General features: G+C 35.7%; 1 protein-coding gene across 1 annotated transcript; it reads left to right on the top strand.

Moving 5' to 3' along the window:
• The first annotated feature begins 3,691 nt into the window (after nucleotides 1–3,691).
• On the top strand, nucleotides 3,692–9,720 carry LOC110641056 (3-isopropylmalate dehydratase large subunit, chloroplastic). The gene is made up of 15 exons (XM_021792652.2): nucleotides 3,692–3,858; nucleotides 4,013–4,150; nucleotides 4,373–4,543; nucleotides 5,165–5,317; nucleotides 5,431–5,499; nucleotides 5,588–5,704; nucleotides 5,930–6,004; nucleotides 6,115–6,192; nucleotides 6,308–6,403; nucleotides 6,545–6,594; nucleotides 7,976–8,030; nucleotides 8,162–8,293; nucleotides 8,906–8,953; nucleotides 9,080–9,238; nucleotides 9,391–9,720. The coding sequence occupies exons 1-15, from the start codon at nucleotides 3,826–3,828 to the stop codon at nucleotides 9,529–9,531; spliced, it is 1,515 nt and encodes a 504-aa protein (XP_021648344.2). The 5' UTR covers nucleotides 3,692–3,825; the 3' UTR covers nucleotides 9,532–9,720.
• The last annotated feature ends 779 nt before the right edge of the window (nucleotides 9,721–10,499 follow it).

Genomic DNA, 10,499 nt, shown 5'->3' on the forward strand with positions numbered 1-10,499 from the left:
AGGCGAAGCAAATCCGTGAGTGATAAGGGTTCGAATCCTAGCTCTGCAGGGCGAAGGGATTTAATTTCCACAAAGCGGACAGTACCTTGTGAGTCGCAGGTCCGGCCTCTAGAAGGCTCACTAGAGGGGCTTGAGCTGGGGCCCCCTAAGCCGGGGTGTGACAAGTAGAGCATATTAGGTTAGAGGATATAAAGAAAAAAAGGGGTAGACCTAAATTAACTTGGAGAAGAGTAGTACAACAGGACCTAGAAACACTACACATTTCTGAGGATTTAACCCAAAATCGTTCAGAGTGGAGAAAGCGAATCCATATAGCCAACCCTAAATTTTTGGGATAAAGGCTTAGTTGAGTTGAGTTGAGTTATGAGCAATAATTATAAGTAATTATGTTGCCATGAAAATCTTTCACTGTCACTTATAATTTTGAATAAGATAGTGACATAGGATCTAATAACTCAACTCAACTCAACTCAACTAAGCCTTTATCCCAAAAATTTGGGGTCCGCTATATGGATTCGCTTTTTCCACTCTGAACGATTTTGGGTTAAATCCTCAGAAATGTGTAATACTTCTAAGTCATGTTGTACTACTCTCCTCCAAGTCAATTTAGGTCTACCTCTTTTTTTCTTTCTATCCTCTAACCTAATGTGCTCTACTTGTCTAACTAGAGCCTCCGTATGTCTACGCTTCACATGAACAAACCACCTTAATCTCCCTTCTCTCAACTTATCTTCAATTGGCACCACTCCTACCTTTTCTCTAATACTTTCATTACGGACTTTATCTAGTCTAGTATGGCCACTCATCCACCTTAACATTCTCATCTCTGCAACTCTTAACTTAGATGCATACGACTCTTTCAAAGGCCCAACACTCACTACCATATAACATAGCCGTCGTATGGTCATGCGGTAAAATTTTCCTTTTAATTTATTGGGAATCTTACGATCACATAAAACTCCCGTGGCACGTCTCCACTTCAACCATCCGGCTTTAATCCTATGACTAACATCCTCCTCAAATCCCCCGTCTACTTGAAGGACTGAGCCTAGATATTTAAAGTGATTACTTTGGAACAGTACCACTCCATTCAAACTAACTCCTTCCCTATCACCAGTTTGGCCTTCACTAAACTTGCAATGCATGTATTCTGTCTTCGTTCTACTTAACTTAAAACCCTTTGACTCTAGAGTACTTCTCCAAAGTTCTAGCTTCCTATTGACTCCTTCTCGTGTCTCATCTATCAGAACAATATCATCTGCAAACATCATGCACCAAGGAATACTCTCTTGTATATGTTTCGTCAGTTCATCTAAAACTAATGTAAAAAGGTAAGGGCTTATAGCTGATCCTTGGTGTAATCCAATTGAGATCGGAAAATTTCTTGTGTCCCCTCCCACTGTGCGCACAATAGTAGTTGCTCCTTCATACATATCTTTCAATACTTGTATGTACCTAATAGATACCCTCTTTTGTTCTAACACATTCCATAAAACCTCACTTAGAACACTATTATAAGCCTTCTCCAAATCAATAAAAACCATGTGTAGATCTTTCTTCACATCTCTATATTTCTCCATCAAGCTTCTAATGAGAAAGATCGCTTCCATAGTTGAACGACCGGGCATGAAACCAAATTGATTGAGAGAGATAGAAGTATCATGACGTAGTCGATGCTCCACAACTCTCTCCCACAACTTCATAGTATGGCTCATGAGTTTAATTCCCCTATAGTTTGAGCAACTCTGTATGTCTCCCTTATTTTTAAAAATAGGTACTAAAATACTCTTCCTCCATTCATCAAGCATTTTCTTTGAGTTTAGAATCTTATTAAATAATTTAGTTAACCATGCCACTCCCATATCTCCCAAATACTTCCACACTTCAATTGGTATTTCATCGGGTCCACAGGCTTTACCCACTTTCATTCTCTTAAGTGCTTCCTTTACTTCTAAAGATCTAATCCTTCTAGTATAATTTACATTCTTTTCTATTGTTCTAAAATCTATATTCACGCTATTTCCATTTTGACTATTATTAAAGAGATCATTAAAATAATTTCTCCATCTTTCTTTAATGTCCTCATCTTTCACCAATACTTTTCCTTCTTTATCCTTAATACACCTAACTTGATTGAGATCTTGACATTTCCTTTCTCTACTCCTTGCTAATCTATAAATATCTTTCTCCCCTTCTTTAGTTCCAAGTTTCTCATATAACTTTTCAAAGGCCTGTGCTCTTGCTTGACTAACTGCCTTTTTTTCCTCTTTCTTTGCTATCTTGTACTGTTCATATGCCTCATTATTATCACATTTAGGTAATTTCTTATACCATTTCCTTTTTCTCTTCACTGCCTTTTGTATTTCCTCATTCTACCACCATCTCTCTTTTGAGGGTGGTCCATGTCCTTTAGACTCTCCAAGTACTTTTCTAGCTACTTCTCTAATCTTTGATGCCATCTGTATCCACATATCATTGGCCTCCATATCTAGCTTCCATACTTCGGACTCGAGAAGCTCATTTTTGAACTTCACTTGCTTTACTCCTTTGAACTCCCACCACTTTGTTCGAGCTACACTATTTCTTCTGACCTTACTTGAATTATTCCTAAACTTGACATTCAAGACTACCAACCTATGTTGACTTGTTAAAGCCTCTCCTGGAATGACCTTGCAATCCTTGCATAGAGCTCTATTTGTCTTCCTGGTTAAGAGGAAGTCGATTTGGCTTCTATGTTGCCCACTTTTGAAAGTCACTAAATGTGACTCTCTTTTTATAAAGTAGGTATTTGCTAATATTAGGTCGTATGCCATAGCAAAATCCAGGATGCTTTTTCCCTCCTCATTTCGACTGTCAAAACCAAAACCTCCATGAACATTCTCATAACCTTGCCTATCACTTCCTACATGTCCATTCAAATCTCCACCAATAAAAACATTCTCTTCATTCGGTATGCTTTGCATTAAATCATCCATATCTTCCCAAAACCTTTGTTTACTCTCACTGTCTAGTCCTATTTGTGGGGCATAAGCACTAACTATATTTATTGTTTCTCCTTCTAGTACTAGCTTTACTAGTATAATTCTATCTCCTACTCTTTTCACAGTTACTACTGCGTCTTTCAATGTTCTGTCTATGACATAGGATCTAATAAGTACCACAAAAATTTATATTAAAATAAATAATTGGTTTCCACAATTTTACTTATAAATTACTGTTAATAAAATTGAATGAAATTTAAAAGAAAATATTTTAAGCTTCATTTCTACTTTGAAATTATGGATAATGATGTCTTTTAAATTATTAGTTTTTTAATAATTTAATAAAGACAATATTAAAATACATTTTTAAATATATTAAGAGAATATAATATAAAATATTTTTTATATTAAAATTAAAAAATTAAATATATAAATTAAAATTATTAACTGTCACGTACTTTTGCATGGTCATTTCCTTGTTAATTAACGGAGAAGCTGAAATGATTATGAAATTAAGAAAATTTTGGTTATTTTTTGGCTGCCAACATTTTCCATGTTAAAATTGTAAATATTAATTTTAGATAAATCTTTTTTTATTTTAATTCAATTATAAAATTATTTTAAAATTAATTACATATTAATAAAAAAAATTATTGACAAAATTATTAGTGGTGGGCCCAAAATAAGCTTGGTACATTAAGGCCACAAGCATCCTATTTTAGTAGCAGCAGCCTGCCAGCCCAAAACGACCGTGCTTTACCGCCGCCTCAATTTCTAAGCATCCAAACACAGCTTGGATTTCTGGAGTTCTGCGAACCTGAACACTGTCAACCCCACCGTTGTCATGGCTTCCTCGTCTTCCTTCATCGCCAACAAGGTTAATACTACTGTGTGTTTACAAATTTCTCAACTTTTACTTATTTTAACACTTCGCTAATCGTTTTGATTTCATTTGTCCCTTGTTTTACCCCTCTTTCAAATATAGTAGTTTGACCCAACTGCTCTCATCTAATCCTTTTCCTCTGTTACAGAAGGATCTGGGTCTCTCTGCTCTCTCTTCAACGTCGTCGCCATTTTCTATTCCCAAATGCAGGAAATCAATTTCCAAGAAAATTGTATCTGTCATGGCTCCCCAGCAATCAGAGCGCAAACCTGCCACCACTGGCTCGGTTAGTTTCTTTTCATTTTAGTTCATGTTTAACCTTTTCGCTTAAGGTTTTTTGTTATTTTTCATGTTCAATTGTGTTTATTCCTTTTCCCCATTGATTTCATGTGTTTTCGATTAACAATTTTGGTTTTTGAATATCTGTGTCTGTTGAATTTTGAGGTTCATTCCTGCCTATTGGCTTGTTTCATCGTTTCGATAATGGATTTTTTTGGTGGATTGGCAGGTGAAGATAGCAATGACGATGACAGAGAAAATATTGGCTAGGGCCTCTGAGAAGCCTCAGTTGAGCCCAGGTGAGAATGTTTGGGTCAACGTTGATACCTTGATGACACATGACGTTTGTGGCCCAGGTTCCATTGGAATCTTCAAGAGAGAGTTTGGCGATAATGCTAAGGTATTGAACGCTTTTTGCTTATTTTTGTCGATACGGCTAAATTGCTTGGGTGACAGGGTAGTAAGTAATTTTTTATTTAATGAGTTCCTGATATTTACTACTAGGGTAAGCTCACACGTTGAATGAATTATAAGTACATTTGTATTTCTCGTCACATTTGTTTTGCCAAGCATTTGAATATGTAAGTACGAAATTCTGACTACTGCATAATCTCTAATTTTTTACATTACAACACAGAGGGCAATTATACTCTCTCTCTCTCTCTCTCTCTCTCTCTCTCTCATAGAAGGGTTCTGCTTTTCAAGGGCTGCATGAAGTGCAAGGTTGATCCGGATTTCATGTGATGTCTGGAAACCCTTTCATTACCTTAAGGCTAAGGGTTTATACAATTATGCGCCTTTTATTTGTTTTCTAACTTTTTTTAATATATATATTATTGTTAACATAATCTTCAAAGTTAAGCTTTGAGTTGAAGTTATTACCATTTGATTCCCTAACTGGCTACCCCCCTCCTTTCCGATTTTTTGTATATAGCAATTTCTTCTTTTAATTTATTTTATTTAAAGTTTCTTCTTGTGCATGCTTGGTAGTACCTCCCTGACTTAGTACTCAATATTGAAGGTTTGGGACCGTGAGAAAATTGTCATTATACCGGATCATTATATATTCACTACTGATGAACGTGCAAACCGTAATGTGGATATATTGAGGGATTTCTGCCTGGAGCAAAATATAAAGTACTTCTATGATATCAAGGATCTTAGTAACTTTAAGGTGCGGATTCATGATTATACACTTGACCAAATTTCTTACCTATTTTTATGAGAAATGTACTTTACTGGCCCTTAACATGCATTAAAGAGGAACTTTACTTCCTGACTTTGCAGGTTAATCCTGATTATAAAGGTGTATGCCATATTGCACTTGCCCAAGAAGGTCATTGTAGGCCAGGCGAGGTGTGATTCTTTTACAATTGCTCATTTTTCAAATTTTACCTCCTCACGTCCAAGATTCTCTCATTTAATCAATCATTACTGCCCTCAGGTCCTGTTAGGTACAGACTCTCACACTTGCACCGCTGGAGCATTTGGCCAATTTGCTACTGGAATTGGCAACACTGATGCTGGCTTTGTATTAGGCACTGGGAAGCTCCTGCTCAAGGTTTGTAAAATTTTTTCTTCTTTGATGCCTAAGTTATTATATTCTCTTCATTTCTTATCTGTTCATTCCATGGGCTAGGCAGTTTCTGAAATTAAATGGATATAGTAGCTTCTCTTAGGTGTTTTATCAGATGAAATTTGAGACTTTTCAGTCACGTTTAATTTCTAAAATGGTTTTGATATTTCACTGCTCACTTATTTGTCTTCTGTTTTCTTAAAATTGCAGGTGCCTCCAACTCTGAGATTTGTAATGGACGGCGAAATGCCTGATTATTTGCTTGCAAAGGATTTGATTTTGCAAGTGAGTTTATTCAGATCTGAGATATTTGTTTGTTTAGTGGGCCCATCAACTTACTTTTTTTTTCCTTTTTCTGTTATGTTGTATCTGGGAAAATGATTGTCCCTTTGCAGATTATTGGTGAAATATCTGTGTCTGGTGCAACGTATAAATCAATGGAGTTTGTGGGCACAACAGTTGAGAGTTTAAATGTGAGTAAAATTTTGTTTTTCTTGCTACAATGTGTGGTCTCTTAAGTACTTTTTGCACTTGTTAATATCACATCAACAAATTTTTTTCTTGGTTCTGACTTTATTTGATGGTTAGATGGAAGAGCGGATGACATTATGCAACATGGTTGTTGAAGCTGGGGGGAAGAATGGGGTTGTCCCTGCTGATAGCACTACATTCAAGTACCTTGAGGTATCTTCAGATGGATTGCATGCCACTGCTTAGATTCGTTTTTTTCTTTTTGCCAATTTTGTTAAGGGAGATTATTTTTCTCTTGCATGATGCAAAAATTTTTTTGCTAAGGGAAGCTGTGTTATCTTTTGTTGTCTACAGGATAAGACATCTGTGCCCTATGAACCAGTTTATAGTGATGAGCAAGCAAGGTACATATAATTTCTTATTTTTTAGGGTACTTAGTATCCATATAATTGACGCCAGCTGGATTGAGATTAAAGTTTAGTTGACTTGAATATTTTCTTGGGATTTTATTCTAGGATTCCAAATGTGTTTTGGACTGATGATAGCAATTCTTTTTTCTCCATCTGTTTATGAAATTGATAGGTTTTGCTTGCTTCTTTATAGCTTGCTAGTTGAAACAACTCGAGTATTCAAAATTTTGTTAATCTTCCCAGCTTATTTTAACCGCATTAAAATGTAGTATATCAATTATTTCATGTATCCCTTGGCATTTAGAGCACTTGATTTAGTATAATATGGATTTTTTAAAACCAAATGAATGCTTATGTATCATTTGAAAAATACAATCATTCTGTTTAATTTTTTAACCGAAGTAATTAGAAAATTTTAGATGTTCTTCAGTTTTGACATTTAGCTATATTGACTGACTTAGAGCTTTATGCCTAAAGTTGTCTTTGGAATTCACTTACACTCGGTTATTTTTTAATGGTTTTTATCATTTTTAAACTTGCACTGGATTTTAAGAGAATGAAACTAAAAGTTGGATGAGTACATTGCAAAAAGTTATGAGTACATTATAACAGTGTTGTCAAAAGTGCTAGGCGCCCTTTAGGAAAGAAGGTCCTCCATCCTCAAGGCGCTAGGCGAGATTGATTAGGCACTTGCGCAAGCGAAGTGCGGGGCTTATTTATTCTAAAATAATAAATAATTATATATACAATGTAAAAAAGTCTTACATATTACAGAATCAATAAATTGCCAAATTTCATATTCATATTTCATAATATATTATAAGATTTAAGCTTTAAGATCAAAAGCATTCCTCTAATAACACAAAATGTTAAAGCAAAAAACCGTGAAGCACATAATATATATTAAAAATTTTAGATGCATTGTTCAGTTTCATTTATTATGTCATGCAAACTCAAAATCTTAATTCTCTAGTCATCGTGTGTATGCGAAAAGGTGAAAATAAATCAGGTTAGTTTTTTTTCTTTCTCAACTTTTCTCTCTTTTTTTCCTTTGTTTTTTTTTTTTAAATTTCTTGCTTTTTTCTTACCTGGGGACACCTGGTGACTTCTCACCTAGCCTCGCCTGGGCGCCTAGGTGGCGCCTAGTTGAAGGCGCCTTGCCTGGAGGCTTCCTAGGCAAGGTGCCTAGATTTTGTCTCACCCAAGCGCCCAGGCGAGTTCTGCCACTTGACAAGACTGCATTGTAAATATTACTATCTTTATAGAGTAACTATAACTTTATCAGGTAGTTTGCAGTAGAATATATTGTTATTTTCTTTTATTGTGATGCTGTTGGTTTTGCATTGGTAGTGATATATGTTTTTTTGGCTTCTAGGTTTCTTTCCGAGTACAGATTTGATATCTCAAAACTGGAACCATTGGTTGCAAAGGTGTGTAATTTTATTTGGTTTCCAGTTAGAGAGTGTGTGTGTACCTCGATCATTATCTTATCTTAGTTTTTGGCTTAATGCTCTTTGTTTTCCTTTCATGGGGAGTGACATAGTCCATGTATTTTTTGCAGCCTCATTCTCCTGATAATCGTGCTTTAGCAAGAGAATGCAAAGATGTCAAAATAGACAGAGTATACATTGGATCCTGTACTGGTGGAAAAACAGAGGATTTTATGGCTGCTGCCAAAGTTTTTCTTGCTTCAGTATGGATCATTTATCTTACCGAGTTATTGTTAATGCTACTGGACCAACTATTGTGATTTTTGTGTGGACACTTTTCTTCATGTTGTTGTGAATAGATTAGGCTTGCCTTTTTCTGTGTATTAATTTTCCTTTTTTATTGTATTTTAGTAAGTTTGATAGTCTAGAATCTTCAAGTAAGTCTTATTTAGTGTACCTGCAGTAACTATGTCACAGTATTAACCATTTGCCATTTTATTCTAAAATAAGCAAACGAAAAAAGTGGTGAGGCATGCTTGTGCTCATGATTCATGGCTTCATTGTGGAGGAAGCATGCTTTGAGTGAAGGCTCTTGCATGTGGTTTCGGTTTGTTTTGCTTTGAAAAAGAAAAAAGAAAAGGAGGAAGACAAACGCTATGTCATAAATTAGAAGTCCAAGTTTTGAGATGATAAAATTTTGATATTGTCCTTTCAAACTGCAAAAAGACAATAGGATTTTTTTTTTTTTTAAAAAAAAGGACAATACAAAGATTTTTGGAATATACGAATTATTTTTATTTCAGAAATATATTTTCTTTAATTTTTGCTTTTCTTTCCCTTATCAAGCTTATTCTATCTATTTGATTTATGTTCAGGGTAAAAAGGTCAAGGTTCCCACATTTCTTGTCCCTGCAACCCAAAAGGTATGTAATACTGGATAATATTATGTGCTGATGTTTGTGGGTTCACTATTTATGAAGGAAACTGATGAATAATAATGAAAAGAATTTGTTACAAATTTAATGATAACATTTTATTGTAAAATTCAGGTTTGGATGGATGTGTACGGTCTCCCAGTACCAGGATCTGGTGGCAAAACTTGCTCGCAGATTTTTGAAGAAGCTGGTTGTGACACGCCTGCAAGTCCTAGTTGTGGTGCTTGTTTGGGAGGCCCTAAAGACACTTATGCAAGAATGAATGAGCCAATGGTGAGTAGTATAATTTTTTTGGTCGTCCTATCTGCACAGCTTAATGTGTAGTCATGGCTACTCCTGCCTTGTTTTTTATGCATTAGCACGAAACATATGATCAATGTCTGCAATGGGTGCTGTTAACAATTCTAAGGGCTATGTGATTGCAGGTCTGTGTGTCAACCACAAACAGAAACTTCCCAGGCCGGATGGGACACAAGGAAGGCCAGATATATCTTGCTTCCCCCTATACAGCAGCAGCATCTGCTTTGACCGGTTATGTCACTGATCCAAGGGAGTTCTTGCAGTAGGCTATTTATGTTGTGTTCTGAGTCTGTTGTACCAAGTCTATAAATTTCTATGAGCGATGGAATGTTAGGTTGGTACTATGTATGTGCTGAGTTAATGTACTACCGTTTATTTTGATGAAAATAATAGATGCAGTAACATGGTTAAATGCTTGCACAAGAAATGGTGAGAGAAATTGGGGTTTTGGATTTTATGTTGCTTACTATGGAAATGCAATTTATCACCCCTTCTGTCTGTTGGTCTATAAATTTTGTGCCATTTTGCCATGAGTAATTAAGCGCTTGTTGAAACCAATTTCCTCATTGAAAAAGAAAGGAAAAAGAGAGCAAGCTGCACCTGTTTGAAAGGTAAATTTCGTAGGTAAGACATACGTACACCTGCTTCTGATAGTTTCACTAGCCACCCCATCCAACAAATGAATTTTATGAAAATTTACTTTCAAATTCATATTTGTTGTAAATATCGGAATTCATTTAGAATTTTATAGATTGCTTTTGCAGGTAACAATCTCACAGATCCAATCCCTGGCTAGGGAACTTAAAGCAAATTGATTGATTATTAACCTTGATTTCAGAGAACTTCCGGTGTCTATTCCTGAACAAGTACTATTTACTGAAACACAATAATGAGGCTGGAATTAATTATTCTCATGGAATCCATTAATCATCAGAATAATCGAGAGATGGGAACTCGACTTGCGTTGCTACCTCCAGAGCGGCGCCACCTCCACCAAGTCCACTGTCTGAAATGTAACCTATGGAAACCCCCAGCAATCCGCTTGTGTTCAAAAGTAGTAAGGGAGGACGGTGGATGACATTGATAGTTGATGGTGAGATTGTTTCCAGGTAATTCTATGTAGATTGTGTTGCCAACATAGCAGCAGGTCATAATGCTGGATAAATTTTATACATCGATAGTCACTAGTTTAAATTTGAGTCAGTTTCATTTCAATCTGTTGCGTCAATAAAAC

Source organism: Hevea brasiliensis, chromosome 15, assembly GCF_030052815.1.
Source record: "Hevea brasiliensis isolate MT/VB/25A 57/8 chromosome 15, ASM3005281v1, whole genome shotgun sequence".
NCBI classification, from domain to species: domain Eukaryota; kingdom Viridiplantae; phylum Streptophyta; class Magnoliopsida; order Malpighiales; family Euphorbiaceae; genus Hevea; species Hevea brasiliensis.